This window comes from Capsella rubella, unplaced genomic scaffold, assembly GCF_000375325.1.
Source record: "Capsella rubella cultivar Monte Gargano unplaced genomic scaffold, Caprub1_0 scaffold_5, whole genome shotgun sequence".
In the NCBI taxonomy this organism is placed as follows: Eukaryota; Viridiplantae; Streptophyta; class Magnoliopsida; order Brassicales; family Brassicaceae; genus Capsella; species Capsella rubella.
In genome coordinates this window covers 8066000-8083960 of record NW_006238919.1, presented here as the reverse complement: position 1 = coordinate 8083960, position 17961 = coordinate 8066000, and the positions used below count along the sequence as shown (strand labels likewise).

The 17961-nt window shown below is 31.2% G+C and overlaps 2 protein-coding genes and 1 non-coding gene across 3 annotated transcripts; all 3 read right to left on the bottom strand.

The window, feature by feature from the left end:
• Positions 1-59: 59 nt before the first annotated feature.
• LOC17886895 (probable protein S-acyltransferase 5) lies at positions 60-2874 on the bottom strand. The gene is made up of 5 exons (XM_006290972.2): positions 2602-2874; positions 1729-1911; positions 1305-1601; positions 961-1194; positions 60-848 (listed from the first exon to the last, which is right to left on the bottom strand). The coding sequence occupies exons 1-5, from the start codon at positions 2704-2706 to the stop codon at positions 240-242; spliced, it is 1428 nt and encodes a 475-aa protein (XP_006291034.1). The 5' UTR covers positions 2707-2874; the 3' UTR covers positions 60-239.
• A 1610-nt stretch (positions 2875-4484) lies between these two features.
• On the bottom strand, positions 4485-7896 carry LOC17886903 (cyclin-dependent kinase A-1). The gene is made up of 9 exons (XM_006291531.2): positions 7712-7896; positions 7048-7086; positions 6778-6962; positions 6573-6693; positions 6126-6299; positions 5712-5875; positions 5448-5535; positions 5311-5364; positions 4485-4889 (listed from the first exon to the last, which is right to left on the bottom strand). The coding sequence occupies exons 2-9, from the start codon at positions 7054-7056 to the stop codon at positions 4800-4802; spliced, it is 885 nt and encodes a 294-aa protein (XP_006291593.1). The 5' UTR covers positions 7057-7086; positions 7712-7896; the 3' UTR covers positions 4485-4799.
• Positions 7897-9281: 1385 nt separating this feature from the next.
• Positions 9282-9353, bottom strand: TRNAQ-UUG. Its single transcript has one exon. It is a non-coding gene; the product is annotated as a tRNA-Gln (tRNA).
• Positions 9354-17961: the final 8608 nt, after the last annotated feature.

Sequence of the window (17961 nt, the reverse complement as noted above, 5' to 3'; positions counted from 1 at the left end):
AGCTTTGTGACATTGTGACTCTTGTAATGTTACTACTTACTACTTTTGAAAATGAAATGTGTTCCAGTTGTTTCATTTTACCAGAAATTTAATAGCATTTATCCTTTGAACATTTTACACAAACACGTTACAAGGAAAATAAACAAACAAACTTGAATCACAATCTTGGGTTTCCTTGATTCCTTCTTACTTTTTTTCTTAACCTTTTTTTTATAGTGAAAATTGGCTTAATCCAGAGACTACAACTGTCCTATACCAGTTCCAGTTCTGCCTCTACTTGATATTGCATCATATATCTCAACATGTAAATCTCTGGAAGCATCATTGTCTGAAGACTCTGAGCTGTCTTCACCAACTCTTCTCGACACAGACTCGTCCCTTGTTCTTAAATCTTCGTTAATACGGCTTGACAATTCCCAACTCCCTCCTCTTCTTCCTCTGCTCGACTCTCTCGAATGCATAATCCCCCGTCCCCTGCTTGACTCTCTCGAATGCATGATATCGCGTCCTTCAGAATCTTCTGGTGGAAGCATTCTGCTCAAATCCCGTGATGTAACTGCTGTTTCCATGTCCTTGTCCATGTCACCAAGTTCTTCTTCAACTGTCTCGTGCCAAACTGGTTTTCTTCCCATCTCTATGTCGTGGGAAACTTTCTGTAAGCTTGGGCTTGACATACCTCCGTTTACTGTCCTTGGTGGGATTGCTGGCTCCTTTGAAACCTTTGCTCTGAAACTGTTCTGAGATATGGCAACATTTGTGCAGAATACTTCCATGAAATTCCCTACTATTCCTTTGTTGAAGGGGTTCTCATGTCTATCATACCGATACCTAAAGTTTTCGTAAGTTGACTGCCAAATCACAACATATCAAACAACAGAGAACCAGTTAACAAGCAGCTAAATCATCCAACAGTTTGAGGGCATAATGAAACAAGGAGTTTTTAGAGAGTAGATATTTAACCTGATTGGTACTCATCAGGTACAAGTGGAAACAAGTAAGCCCACCAACAAACCAGACGCAGATGAAAGTGTAGATTATCAGAGCGATGGAGGCAGGAGTCTTGAGAAAAGATTTCCAGATGTTTATGTCTTCACCATGCATTATGCGCATGACATAGATCCAGCAAAATACATGGACATAAATGCAGAGAAGAGTTGAGCACAGCACAAACATGAAGTAGAACCTATAGTTTCTCTGCAATCAAAAACCCCAAACTACTGTTAGTTACTCAAAATTCATAAAATGCAGTCAGAAAGATGACAAAAGAGGGAACAAGATTGTTGAGGCAACATAATATCCATTACCAATCCAATGCACTGACCAAGCCAAGGACAGTGGTGATCAAACTTCTCAACACAGTTATTGCATATCGAGCAATGAGAAGCACGGGGAGGTCTGTAAAGCATGCATGTGTCACAGTATTTGATCTTCACAGTAATTCCATTTACAATCATATCCTTTGTCCGAGGCAACCGACTCTGAGGAGTATGAGCAAGACGTGGTTCTGCATTGCCTTCATTACCCTCTGGTTCAGGAGGATACAGATTACGTGGTATTATTCCTGGGTCTCTCGCCGAGGTTAAAAGAAGAAATATTAGATCCTGAAGGGAAACAAATACCAAACTTTATTATCAAGATGCCAAGAGTAAAAGGTCGCAGCAGCGATAGGTAAATGCAGAAGCGGAATCAGAATCAGTATACAAAGATTTATGAGAAAGAGGAACTCACTAATAAAATCAGACCAATAGCAACAGCTAGTACTGATACTCCTCTATGGTGAGGGAAGTCATCAATAAACTTTCTGCCAACAAATACACAGAATACAATAACGGGAGCTGTAATCAAGAAGATGGTGATTAGAATAGACCGAGCATCAGGTCCGAACACAAGCCTTCCTCCAAAGAAGAACACCTGGAGAAAAAAAAAAGAACAAATCAAAGATCAGTAAAAATATTGGAAAAAAACAAGTCCATACATAACCACAACAGTTGAATTAACCAACAACTATAAGTCACTAAAGAAAACTCAAGTAACTATGAGATCACACAGACAGACGTATCGTCACTAAACTCTGATAAACATCAAAAAGGTCTAATTTTGAAAGATACCAGCAAAAACCAGACCACATCTCTTCAGCTTAAGAAAACACATTATCCAAATAACTGACTAGGAGACCAAACCAGGTAAACTTTGAGCATCCATGGTCTCTAATTTATCTCAAGTGAAAGCACAAATTTTGATGAATCAATTCATTAGACAAAAAAAAGCAAAATGGAGACTAGCTTCAAACGATGAGCAGGTAAAAGTTGAGAGCTTTCAAAGTCAAATTCAAAAATCAAGAAAAAAGAATGAGCAAAAACCCCTATATATAATTAGGGTATAGAAGTCAAACTTAAAACTCAAAACTTCAGAAGAATGAACAAACCCAGAAAAAAAAACACACAAACAGATAACGATTAATCCGCAGTTTCTTCTGAGTAAACACAACAATTAAACTAAAAAACTGAATCAGATCTTACTCAACAGACCTTAAATCTGAAGACCCAGGAAAACAAAAAAATCAATCATTATAAGAGAAGAAGAAGAAGAAGAAGCTCTCACGTTATTGCCTTTCCACCCTTTATAAGTTCTGATCAGCTCATCTCCACCGCCACCACTAGAACTCGGAGCTCCGTGACGCCGATCTGACGGCTGCAAATCTAACATCGGCGAAAACCCAGAAAAATCGCGTTTTTTTTTTTTTTGGCTATTGCTGCTGCTACAACAAAAGTCTTTGGAGCAATCAATAATAACTTTTTCTTTTTAAAAAGATTAAAATTTCGAAAAGAAAAAAAAAGGAAATATTGACTAGAGCCTAGAGGGGGACAGAGAAGAGAAGTAGAGAATTATGTTTTTTTTTTTTTTTTTGGTTCTTCTCCGGCTAAGTTGGCCTCTTAAGCCACCATCTTTCCCTTTTTTTACGAGTCAAACAACTAATTTCAAGAAATCATTTTTATAATTAATCTAGTTTTTTTTGGTAATTTAACTAATCATTTTTTTTTCTTTCACTTTCTGTCACTGAATAATTGATGTGTGATAGAATCAGTAAAATTATTTGGCTTTTTTTTTAGAGGAATCAGTCTTTGCCTCTTTGGCATTATTATTAAATTACTTTACACGCCTTTTAAGTTATTTCCATTTCCAGTAGTTTATAAAAAAAAAATTAATTAAGTAAATGACGATGAAATTAAGTAAATGGTTATGGGGTGATATCACTTTGACATGTAGCTGTTGAATTTGACTAGGAAATTATATATTACTATCTTTACTAATTATTTTGCATAATGTGCTACTTATTTCTGTTTAAATTGATTTTTTTAAAGAAACTGATTTTATCATTAATACACAATTTTATTAATTGTAATTTGTAAGTTTTATCCTAGGGATTCCTTTAGTGAACAAAATCTATCAATATAATGAGTTTCTGTTTATGTAGATATGTAATGAAGGTAAAAAATTTATTTGCTAAAATAATTGTTTATTTAGATAAATAATTGTTATTTCAAGAAAATAAAAAATCTTGTGTTCTATAAAAATTTACAATTTAAGTGACTTGTAAGTAAAAATACCTTAAAAATTTAGTTAACAAAATAAAATCTAAATAAATAAAAAACAATAACATGTTACAGAAAAAAAGAAAAAGATAACGCGTCATGTGCGAGTTGAATGACAAGGCTAAAATCGTCTAAAACGTGTTTGTGTCAACTCATCATTGTTTTCTCTCAACTTTATGTTAATTTTACAGCCTATTTGCTTTCTAAAATATTTGCTCACTTGAACTTTAGGATATTAAAATTTTCCTTGAAAAGAAAAGAAAACTGCAACTACATATTGTGATTTTTTTTTTGGGGTAAATTGTTAATAAAAAAACATACTGTATTTAGATATTATTTTCCTTTTAACTAAAAAAAGTACTAGTTACGAATGCCGATTTATTGCATAGGAAACATTTATTTCACTGTATAAATGGTTAGATCTATTTTACATGAGGTTAGCACAAAGGCATTAAACTGCATTGATTCTGTATAATTATTTTCAAACACCTAAGTTCATGATCTGTCATCATTGAAGTTTATGTTAAAAACACTTGGCAGATTAAGAACGTTTACATTAGACTGTAATTTCACCCTAAATATTCCTTGTTCCAAAGAAGAACAGTCAATGAAAGAGCTGCTGAGACCAAGTAAGCTTACATCGAAAATCTTGGTATATAGATTGAGTCGACACAACAACTTGTTTGTCAACATTTTTAGATGGTCATCGGGTAGTGATGATCTGTCTACATTCATATGTAATTTCTATTAAATTATTGACGTTTGATTTAGAGACCCACATGTAAAATTAAAATGTATCATCCAAATTATCCAATACGTGTGTTGACCAGCTCTTCTCCTCAAAAACATTTTTTGTCGCCGTTCGTCTCGTCAATATTGGTCTCATCTAACTGAGAAAACTCGTTCGATTTATATGATAAATCACTACTATTATACAGAAAGAAGTTGCATATTATGCAAAACAAAAACCATATTATATTCTGAGTACAAGAAAATGATCTCAAAAGCTTAGAAGTAAAAAAAAAAACACACACTCGAAATCTTCTTCTTCTTTTTTTCGTTACTAGGATATATAAGAGTAGGAAAGGAACTCAGAGAAAGAATAAACAAAACCCATTAATATTGTTCTTAATTTTCTTAGGATAAAAAAGCCTGCAAGATAATTATATATAGAATGAAGGAGAGATTACTGGTTTTTATCTCTTTCTATGGCATGACGCCAAGATCCTTGAAGTAATCATGCTCCAGGGCGGCTCTTGCGTTGATTCTTTTCGACGGATCCATTAACAGCATTTTCTGTAACAAATCAATAACGGAGACATATTATTATCACCATCTTTACTTGCTGCTGAGCTTCAAAATCTTAGATATTCACAAGTTTTGTTTGGTTCAGGACTTTCATGAATCCCGGTTATTCACTATTGTTCATGTGTAAGACCAGTTTGGTTTCACCTTGAAGTGGCACATACAAGTAGCCAAACCAATGTCTCTGGTTTTGTTTAAAAACACCATAAAGACTTTCTCGGGGGATGCTTGGTTCTAGTCCTAAAGGCCGAACGGAAAAATTATCGGTGGCTTTATAAGATCCAAAACCTCAAGTGGTTAAAGGATCAGCAGAGTAAGCATGGCACCAGGTCCATCAAAAGCAAGCATCCAGGTCTCTAATGTAGCAGAAGTACAATATATAGATGTGTGTGTATATGGTCAGTGAACTTACAGTAAGGAGATCAACGCCATCGGGATCTAGATTGGGGACAAAGGCTTGCAAGTCCTGAGGTACAACAATTTTAACGTGTCGTGAACTCATGTTTGCTGAATACAAGATGTACAAGTGAACAGAGATATTTGACGTACTGTTGGTTTCCACTTAGGGAAAGCAGATTTATAATCTGGCAGAGAAGTTACCCCACGCCACGTATCCTCGTATGGAGTTCCCATGATTCTGGTTAAAGAAAAAAGAACATGGTTTAACACTTCAATATCTGTGTTCATTAGCACTCCAAGATTACACTTCAAGTTGAGAATGTATTTAGAATCCCTTGCGATATCATTGCAGACAAGTTCTTTCCACTTGTAATATTTAGACGATGATTAGATTGAGGAAGTTAGTAACAAAACCTGAAAATCTTAAAGAGTTGATCAATCTCGGAGTCTCCAGGAAATAACGGCTTTTGGCTGATCATCTCGGCAAATATGCATCCAACAGACCAAATATCAACGGGTGTAGAGTAATGATGAGATCCTAGGAGTATCTCTGGTGCTCGGTACCAGAGAGTAACCACCTGAAAGGAACAATATGCAAAAATTGTGACTAACCATGAAGTGACGTCAAAATCTGAATGTAGCACTGATACTTATTATGGTATCTCTACTCTAACATTATTCAACCGTCTATCTGAAATGTCTGAGTCTTTTATTCACATTTACCAGATACTTAAGTGGTTCTTTAACCTTTAGGATTGAAGCAAATATGAAGCCATGCCAAAGATTTTATAAGAGAAACATATGAACAAGACTTAAGCTCTTTGGCACCTCGTGAGTAAATGTCCTGACAGGGATACCAAATGCTCTGGCCAGTCCGAAATCTGCAAGCTTTAGTGAGTTTGTGCGACGATCAATCAACAAATTCTGTGGCTTTAGATCACGATGGAGAACTCTGTGCGAGTGGCAATACGCAATTCCGCGAAGAATCTGGTAAAGATATGTCTGCAGAGAGTAGATGAATAGCTACAATCAGCTTGTGTTGAGTACTAAAAACGCATTGAGAAGACACTAGATAACTTAGATTTCACCAATATTCAGCGAAACCAAACAGGTAGAGGTCCTAAAAAAGACTAGAAGTAAGTTTATCGCATAATGACCAACCAAATAGCTCAATAAGACGGTACTTTTAGGGGTTTCTGGTTTGTTACAACGCTTCATATAAAAAGTGCATTAAGCACATAAATAAATAAATAACTAAAGTTTCTGAGCACTCACTTTGATCATATGTAGATCCTTAGAGAAATCAGGAGTTAAATCCATGTGCTTTTTGAGATCCAAATCAAGATACTCAAACACCAGATACAAACGCTTCTCGCTGTGCACTACATCCTGCAACCTGTGTACCAAAAAATCAACCAAGATTGTTCACAAGACTCATGCTGAATTAGGTTTCGACAATTAGTTTTCGACAACTTCATACTTGACAATGTTACTGTGCTGCATTTCTTTCAAGAGGGAGATCTCTCTAATTGCTGTGCTAGGTACACCTTCATCCTCCTGCTCCAGCCGGATCTTCTTCAAAGCTATAGTCTCATTGGTCACTTTGTCTCGTGCCTTATAAACCACACCGTAAGTTCCTTCACCAATCTTCTCAACTTTCTCGTACTGCATTATAAGTATGAGCATTTTAACCACGAGACTCGCCAAAGAGTAAGCAGTGACTATGAACTGAAACAACTATCACACAAACCTGATCCATCGCTTCCAGAATAATCAAACTGAAGCAACTCTGCACATGTAAATCTGAATGTCACAGCACAACTAAGCGAAAACCACCTAGAGATTGAATAATAAAACATCACAGGCTACATTAGCTAAGCTATCTCAGCACACTCATGTATTATAAGAAATCAATCTCAAAATTGAAGTCAAAATTGTACAATGAGACGCAGGAAACAAACAAAAAAACCTCAGATCCAAGCTACTGTGACTTAATTCTTTGGACAGATTATGAAAATGAACAATCAAACAAGGCTGCTTAAATCGTTCAAGAGAACAAATCGGGAAAACAAAACAAAATCCACAGCAGCGAACTCACATTTTTCTCCAATCCAGCGATACATGGAGCGAAGCAAACAATCATATAAAAACATAGACCACAAAATGAACAAAAAAAAAAAAAGACTAGTCTAAATCTAGTGAAGAAACACTACTAGACGCCACTGAAAATGCTAAAAGGGGGAAAACAAGTAGAGATCAGCAACGAAGCAGTAAGATAATGGGAGATGATGAGAAGAGAAAGCGTATAATGAATTGACAACAAGTTCAAGTCAGAATTCTAACGAGAAAAGAAAAAGAAAAAAACAAGTTCATCGGAAATGAAATTGATCGGAGAGTAAACGAAATCAACTAACCAGCGACGATCGGATGTAGTGTCGGAGTGAGAGTAGCACACCGACGGATCCTCTCTCTCAGAGCTCTCTTGCCTTTGCAAAAAGGCAGTAAAGAGAGAAGGGTGGTTTCTGTGTAGCTTGAAGAAGAGAGGACTAGGGGAAGGCGATTGACTAATAGAGTCAGGGTTTTTTCTTTTTTTTTTTTTTTTCTTTTTTTTTGTGTGTGTGTGTGTGTGAGTGACGAAATTTTTTGGTTCGTTATTTTTTTACCCTTAGATTTCTAAATAATTGAATTTACCTAACCGCATTAACTTGGTATGAAATTATATTTTTTTTTTCTTTTTATACTGGTTTTGATTATCAATCATAAAAACTAGCAATACTAAAATGATATCATTCTTTTTATGTATCACGTAATCTCTTCTTATCGAGGTTTTTTATTAATATCTTTTTGAGTTAATATTTTTAGAATATTAACATTTTCAATATATTTATAAATTAAGAACTTTGGTTTGCTTAATTTAAGTCGTTTTAAATGGTTAACCAGACATATCTTTCTTTTTTTTAGAAAAAATTACTCGTTATTCACTATTTTTGATTGGCGAATAGACAAGAAATATCAAAAATTAGTTACAAATCACTATTATGAAGTAAACAACGGATTATTATTTATCTCGAAGATCTAATTCACAAGAAAATTAGAATGTATGTTTTTTCGATAAAAAAATTAGTATGTATGTTTTTTTCAGCGATGAAAAATTAGAAAGAAAATATTTAAATTAATTAAAAACAGAAATTAGTATGTATGTATATATATTTGGTAAGTATTTGCAGCACCAACTGAAAGATAATTGGACAATAATATGAATGTCACTTTAATTAAAATTTATGTCAGTAAGCGACTGAACATTTAATGTAAATAAAAAAAGTATTGCGCTTCTCACCAAAAAAAAATAATAATAAAGTCTTGCACCAATATAATGGCCAACACAAAGATAAATGAACAAATAATATGAAAATCATTCTTGTTTTAATGTGTTATTAAGAGACAGAAGTCGTATTCATTTGAATCTTTACCTATCCTGATAATTTTTGGTCAAATGATCAAATACTGATGTACATCTAAATTTAGTGGCTTTAGAAGGTTAACAAATTTTTTTTTTTCTGAAAACTCACATAATTGCAAGAATATCAATTTTTTTTTTTGTAGTGATTGCAAGAATAGAATGGGTAGAAGTGTAGAACGACAAAAAAAAAAAAAAAAAAAAAATTTACATGCTATCTATAAAGAGCCTCGAAATTACTAATCAGATAAAAAATCTTCTGTTTTTTATTTGTTTTTCGCCGATATTTTAATTTTATTTTTTGGGAGATATGTACAGTAGGTAGAGTTTTAGTTGGTAACGTACTGTAATATGTACAGTAGGAGTAGTAAATTAGTTATATTGATGGAAACACAATCTCGGCCCAGTTCGACCCAAGTTTTTTAAATGAGTCAAACGTTATTGTAATCAATAGTAAGTATTGGATCATAAAGTGTAAGGCCCAAACAAACGATAACTGAAAAAATGGTAAAAATACTAAGGAAAAAAGGTCCTACCGGGAGTCGAACCCAGGTCGCTGGATTCAAAGTCCAGAGTGCTAACCACTACACCATAGAACCGAATGGTTGTAACAGGAAACTTTTGTATATATAAATGTTAATTATTCAAAACATTTTAAAAGTTAAATCAAGAAATAAATCCACGTAACCCTTTTGGCCTTGACTGGTTTTACATGAAGACTAAGTACGTAACCATCCCATTCGAATTGGATGGAGTTTGTATCGATGTTTTCATTTTTTTAAAAACCCTACTCGAAGATACAAAAAAAAACTTAAAATCCGTTTGCTACTTAAGTTTGTTACTTTTGGTAGTTTTATCGCAAAATCATTCGCTCTTTTCCTATTGATCAAGCTTGATGCCTTAATTTTAATCAAATCTTATATATTATAGAAAGCAGTTGATAGATGTTTACCAAAGGAAAGCTAGCTCATCAGTTGTATAGTCGTCTCCCTCTCCACTCAAACCTACAACAAGATCTTCAGGTGGTTGTTAGTACCTTGAAATCATATAGATAATTAATTTGATATATCACCAAAATGTTAAACTTTTTCTTGGTTTCTTTTCCTTCATTATATAACATATAAATATCGATCGAAAACAATTCTACTCAAAAAGAAAAGGGAAAAAAAAGTGAAAGAAAGAATTGAAGAAGGTTTCTTTGATATTTCCTCTCTAGTTGCCAAGTAAGCCCCCCCTTAGCGAGGCATTAGGTTATGTCATTATTATTGACACTACAAGAGAAACCCTCCTTTAATTTAGAAAAAAAAAAAGAGGATTGAATCTCTCAAATAAATAAAAATAAATATGAAGTCATTTTACTAGTAAAATATGAAAAAATGAGTAAACATCATCCCAAAATAAAATAAAATAAAAAAGATTGTGGAAATATTAAAGTATAAATTTCATCTGAGATGTAGATATGTATAAAGTCCTACAAAGACTACAGATAGTCCTATAACTGTATATTGTTGACTAAATATAGTATAATATTTGTGAGATTGATTAGGATTTTGTAATATTTGAGGAGATTAACTTATTAATAACATAATAATAACAAAGGGGAAAAAGAGGGACAAAATTTGGTGCACCAATGCTGCCGGCCAACTATACACAAGACAAAAAATCTTTTAAACGTTTTCTCTAAATGGATGACGAGTGTTTGTTTTTTTATACACTTAAATTTTTCATATTTAATCAATTTTCCTAATCATTAAAAGCATTATGATATCTGGATATATATATATATATATATATATATATATATATATATATATATATTGTGTATAATATATGGTTGTCCCATTATTTAATTGTGAAGATTAAATACTAAAAAGCGAAAATAAGGTAAAAAAATGTTTATTTATCATTATATTATACTATGTTGAAAAATATTCAAAAATTATATAGTATAAAATGTTTATAGATGTAATAGATTTTAAAATATTATGAAATAGGAGCAAATAAAGTAAGCAACTACCCAAGTTGCCAAGTGTTGCATCAAATTTGGGGAAGACCAATAAAATCAGATATGTTCTTCTTTGTAATATATACACAACAAGAAGAAAGAAATAACAAAAGAAGAAAAGGAGACAAAAGAAATGAATGGAAAAACAAAAAAAAAAACAAAAGCTCTGTGATATTATCTATCTTGTTATCTTTCAAGAAGAGTGGAATGTTCACTCATAGAGAAAGGTCCATAAAGCCTTCAATAATTAGTCTATCATGCGAACTATATAGTATAAGATTAAAAAAACCAACTTGGTACTTATATGTAAAATGTCTTATCCCCATCGAATAATAATCAATAAAAAATCTCCCGTAATTAATTTTAGGTTAATTGCTAAGAAACAAATGCCAAACTGAAGCACACGAGTTTAGGTCGGTCGTATATATATATCATATGTGGTTTCGCACTACCGAAGCGTAAACTCTTCGATGGCAATATCTTACGGATAACAATAGTCACAATAGTCACAATCTCTTACGCATCTCTTACGCCGTCATCATTAAAAATAGTCAATAGGTACGATGTAGTAAACAAGTCAATGGTGTGTGTAGTAAGGAAAGGATAAAATATATTATTTGATTTACCCTTTTTTATTGTTAAAGTTAATTTACCCTTTTGTTTTCTTCTTCCAAAATAGTATGTTTGATTTATAATTTTTGAGAAAACTATTATGTTTGTGATGAAAACAACATATAAGAATGGAAATTTATGTCATTCATTAATTCAACTTACAAAATTAAGAACTTTTTGTGGTTTTAGTAATGAAATTATGAAGCTAATGACTCAATATGGACTGTTCATGTGGTTCTGTTACTAATGTTATTTCATGATTTTATAATCCTTTGGAACAATAATACTTCTAATATAGAAGAAGTAAGAAGTTAGTCGAATTCTTGATCACAAATTCACTACTGATTGGAACCAACTGTTACGGCTTCTCTCCAACCCCAGCCATGAAAGAATAAGTCTTTTCACACTAAGGTACACCTTTCAAACTACTCTCTATCATATTTGGCAAGAACGGAACAAACGACGTCATGGAGATAGTCCTTGCACGCAATCTCTTCTTCTTAAGAATATTGACAAGAACATCCGCAATAGATTCAGCTCAATTCTTCACCAAGGAGACTACTCCTATAATGAGGGGCTAACCTACTGGTTTGCTACTCGCATCCCTCCACATTAATCGCTCTTGTTTATGAGTTTCACAGTTGGAGTTACAGCTCAATTTCTCTTTATCTAATTGTTTCAAATCCAAGTACACAGTCATTGTAAAACAGTTTTTTTTTATTTGAATAAATTTTACATTCAATTCAAAAAAAAAAAAATACTTCTAATATAAAAGCTAGCTTTAACAACAACAACACATATTATAAAAGTTACACAGTCAAATTTACAAATTATATGGTTATAATTAGTTAATTACTGGCTCTATTCAAATATATCAAACTTTCGTAACCCCAAGAGGCCAAGACTAATAATATCAACTAAATTTTCAACCCCAAGAGGCCAAGACTAATAATATCAACTGAATTTTCAAGCCCGACCTTATAAAATAAGTTTAGGGGCGGCATGAAAAGGAGAAGAAACTTGACACAACTCAATTCTTAGAAATAAATAAAATTGATAATGCATATTTTTATTTTTAAGTGGCAATAACAAATATGGCCAATCAAATCATATCCTCACCAATCTCTCTTTTAATCTTTCTCTTTTTTAATAAGATCTCTAGATAAAGCCGACGTGATCGCTATCTTCATGGATGTTTGTTTTCCTTTTTTGTTTCATAATTGCTTTGTTTTTTTCCTTTTCATTTTTTTTTTTGTTATCTTATGAAACATGCTATAATTTTTGCTTGAAACGAACTCGTACATCACGAGTCACGATGGACATGGTTAGCCATGATTTGCCAAAAAGTTTGGAGTAAAATATCAATCATGACATCTTCATACCAAAACTAATGGAACTTCACTGTTTAATTCTTTCCATTAAATTGAAATGAAATTAATTCATATGATATATACGTTAGTCAAGTGTTCGACTCCTTTCTTTGTATGATAGGTAAGTAGCAAATAATTAAGTATTGAAACATATCGAGTATAACTCGTGGGATTATATATGCTGAAACATATTAGATTTGAGACTCTGGTTAGGATTAAAATCTCCGTTAATTAGTTTTCAGTATATATGATGTAAATAAAATTAATAAAAATATTAATTAATTTCATTTTTTGATATTCATTTTTAGTTTCAGTATTTTTCTTATGGATATTCATTTAAAGTGCCAACGCCGATTATGTATATATTTTCGTACTTATTTTAACAGAAAAATGTATGTATTTCCATACGAATATGATACAAGTTGGATGATAAATAAATAAAATAAAATAACAAAAATGAAAAGATAGAGAAAGAAACCAATTGGAAAATGAGATTATTATAAAGGTAGGCACAATTCAGCTTCTAACTTCGGAAAGAGGCATAGTAGGAAGGAGAGCATTAAAAATATAACAAAACTAACTGTTGATAACATTTCTGTCCCTAATAGTTTACTATGCTGGTGTTAGTGAGATTATGCAAGTTGATTAAACAGTGGAGCAGTAATTGATGCCAATTATGTGGATTAAAAGTAAGCCACGAAATTCGGTTTTAGGTTATTTTGAGTTTATGGACAAACATAAATAACATATGAAAGCAGAATAGTGTAGTTAAAAGCAGCGATTAAAAAGAAAAATATTCACTAAACCCAAGTTTAAGGGACTAAAAACCTAATCAAAATTAAAATAATTCATATTTATAAACCCAAATTAATTTTTTTTATTACAAAATCTAAACCCTAACTATTATTTTATCAACCCAAACTTAAATATAATTTTGTTTATTTATAAAATCTAAACCCTAACCACTATTTTATCAACCCAAACCATAATATAATTTCGTTTAATTATAAAATCTAAACCCTAACCACTATTTTATCAACCCAAACCGAAATATAATTTCGTATAATAATAAAATCTAAACTCTAACCACTATTTTATCAACCCAAACCAAAATATAATTTTGTTTGATCAAAAAATCTAAACCCTAGCTATTATTTTATCTATCCAAACTAAAATATAATTTCGTTTAATTACAAAATTTAAACCCTAACTATTATTTTATCAACCCAAGCTTAAATATAATTTTGTTTATTTATAAAATCTAAACCCTAACCACTATTTTATCAACACAAACCAAAATATAATTTCGTTTAATTACAAAATCTAAATCCTAACCACTATTTTATCAATCCAAACCAAAATATATTTTTCTTTATTTATAAAATCTAAACCCTAACCACTATTTTATAAACCCAAACCAAAATATAATTTCATTTATCTATAAAATCTAAACCCTAAATACTAATTTATAGATCTAAATTGAATAAAATTTCCTTAATAAAATTGTACAAAATTTATTCCTTTAGTTTGTTTTATTTTATTCATTTTAATTTTAATTTTTTTTAGTAGAATCTGATGTGGTCAACTAGTTTCTCGTATGTGAAAAATTATTAGTTTCACTAAATAATTAACAATAAGTAGAACAATAGCATGAAATCAACTAAGTAAGGGTAGTATAGTAATTTCCGAAAACACAAGTGCCTAATTCTGAAGTTTGGTGGGCATTGTGCTTGTTTCTGAAAGGCATCGACATTTCGTTACTTTTTCTGTAAATAACTCTTGGAAAATATGGCAAGAAGGAGATTGGATGGAGAAGGCTGAGAGCAACTACGTCTAGTAGAAGAGCCACATTTTTTTGTTGTATGATCTCCTCTCCTCTTCTTTTGCTTTTTTTTTTTTTTAACCTAAAACTATTTTTTCTTTGATTTCAATATTTTTTGTGTGCCACTCGAATTCTTCTATCTTTATTAGAGGCCAATAAAAAAAAAGGACAGGTGATAAAGAGGACATATAAAAATCTTCAAGAAATAATTAACTCGTACATAAGGAGCTGAAAATATCTTGTTATGGAAATTTCCTTTCAAATTGACGAATTCAACTACTTACCTCGTTATCATTACCTTAATTATTGACACTTAATTTAATGTGAATTTTTGACATTAGCATAACAAAGAAATCAGATGTGTCGCAGAATTATATGATAGCTTGGACTAACGTGGCGGCTTGACATAACAATGCATGGGTTAGTCATTTGTTCATTACGTGGTGGCGTTTACTATACTTATGTATCTTTCCAATGTCCAATGGATGCATTCATGTTAATTTTCTAAAAACAAAAAGATACCCAAACAAAAATAAATAACACAATTCTCTGCTTCTTGTAGGTAAATATGGTCGTTATTTTTCATGTAATTTAAGTTCTTTTTTTTATATATACGGGAGTTGGAAAATTTACAAGATATTATGATTTAGATGAGGACTAGTCCACTACATATAATTAATGTACCAAAATATATCTATCATCACAAATAATAATAACAATTATACATATATATTGCCATGAATTATCTTAGAATATAAAAAGAGTTTTAAAAGAAATGTGGTGTTGTGGCCTTTTTTTCTTTAAAGCAATGGCTCAAGTTGTATGAACTTTCCAAGTGGTGCTTGGATGGTGGAGGAGGTTGGAATTTGGAAACGTAACCAATTATGGGACTACGATTTTTTTTCTTTCATTTTTCCTTTTAATTTTGTATACACATATACATTTATACATGTGCGTATGTTAATTACTATACAACCAAACCGAACCAAGATATATAAAACGGAACTAAGTACAGTACATACATATTATGTTTATTTGTTTCTATAAAACTAAACAAGCGAGTAAATTATAATGAACGTTGTGTATATTCATGAAGCATAACTGTATAAGTTAGATTATACAATTTAAAAAAAAATAATTGAAATTCTAAGAATAAGAAATACGTAAAATTATGTAATGGCAAGTGGCAACAAGCTCAAACCAATAATTAACGAAAATATACTCCACCAAAAAACAAAAATTAAAGAAAATATATATATGAAGATCTAGTTATTAAGTTGGTTTACAATTTTCCTTGTCTTTGTTATTAATGTATATCAACTGAACTTTTTTGATTTATGGTTTAGTATGGTTTTTCTTTCAACAATCTGAAAACCTATTTATTAATTGGGATTTTCTTATTTTTTGGTATCAGAGGATAAAACAAAGTTTGTGTTCTTTCCCACCCATTTCATCATGTGGTTATATAAAATTATATAATTTGTATGATTATACGATGATTGAAACATAGCTATGAGTCTATGTGATTTGACTCGAGAGTCTGGTGAGTCAGGTTGTTAACCACAGAAAGGAAAAGACAAATCAGAATTTGTTTTTAGCTTTTCTCCAAACAAATGAATCTAAAACGAAGAAACAATATTTATACAGAAAATAACGGAATTATTGTCAATTATTGTTTTTAGTGGGATAACTATAGATTTATTAAACATCTATAGGAGAATCTTATTTATTTGTCGTCAGCGACTACTGTAAAGAAAAAAAATAGTATAATTAACCTTGAATTTTAAATGGTATATATGTGTCTAAAGAGTGACCGAAATAACCCATAAGAAATTTAAACAATAATATATAGAGGTCAGACTAGATATTATGTAATTTGGGTTTAAATCATGATATATGTTAAGTGATGTATCTCCAAAAACTAAATCATTAACCCAAAAACAAAGTGGTCATGACATCAGGGTAATCACAAGAAGCCATTACGTAAACCTAATCTCAAAATAATTATCAAATAAACAATAAACTCAGATTGCGGTAGAGGGTGTAAACTAAGTAGTTATTAAACTGAACAATCAAACTAAACTCAAAAATTAAAGCAGTATAATAAAATTATAAGTTTGGTTATTTTCTTTCTTCTGTTGAAAAACACATGTTAGTAGATTAAATTTACCAAAATATAAACGTAGTCATATTTAAAATCCTAGAAAATTCAATATAGATTTGTTTATTGAAAAAAAAAACTCTTAACCTGACTAAACTCATGTTATTTGTGTTTTTTGTACATATTTAACGATATAATCAAAATGTTAAATCTCGAAAAGCATATATTTCAAAGGAATCAAAAGTGGGATTAGACATAGGACAAAGCTATTTAGTGGCCGAATAATAGACATATTTAGTGACTCAACCAATGTAAAGCATTTCTTAATATATATTTGTATTTAACCCACCATTATATATAATATAATATATATATATATGTATATATATATATATATATATTCACGTATTTAGACTAATTTATACACAACCATGAGTTATATTTTACCTACATTTTATTTTTTTCACTTATATGCTTACCGTAAAGAATTTCTTAATAATGAATCGTGTCCAAAATAAAATAATACATTGATCACTGACGTGTAATATAGATGATTAATAACTTTTAACCCTTGACTTTTTTTTTCAAAAGTCAAAATATACAAATACGTACGAAAATATCTTACCCTTTTCAGATAAAAGACACATGTCTTGCAAACTTCTACTTAAGTTCGAAGAAATAGTTGTCCCTTCGCGGTTTATAAACTTTATAATATCATGGCAAATATAGTTACTATGGAGTTGAATTAAGGTATAACTTTAAGAATGTTTTAATTAATTGTACTGTAAATTAAAAGAAGTGATAAAAATATTTGTATTAAAAATTGTAAGTGAATCATTAGCTTTAATTAACAGTTCTATTAGGTAAAAATAAATACTATTTAACGTACTACCAGTCTACCATTTCTTACCAATCGAAAGATCGATGTGTGTGGAAACTGGAAAACAACATAATATGTAAGAATTAATGTTTTACATGTTATATTTTAGTTAATTATTATGTAAAACCAACTAATCACATGATAGACTAACTAATCAATCAACGATTAAACGTCTAAGCTAATATTAAGCCATCTCTATATTTTTGTCGATTCGGACATTGATACCAATTTGGCAATGATCATGTGTTTTTTCACTTGGGAACGATTGTGGCATGTAACGAGTACGACAAAGCAAATGTGGCTACGTACATCTAATCTACTGGCAAACACACGAAAAGAAAAAGGTTAACTCTCTTATTATACGTATAACAAATTGACACTGCTGCATAAAGATTGCCGCCACTTGTAATGCTAACA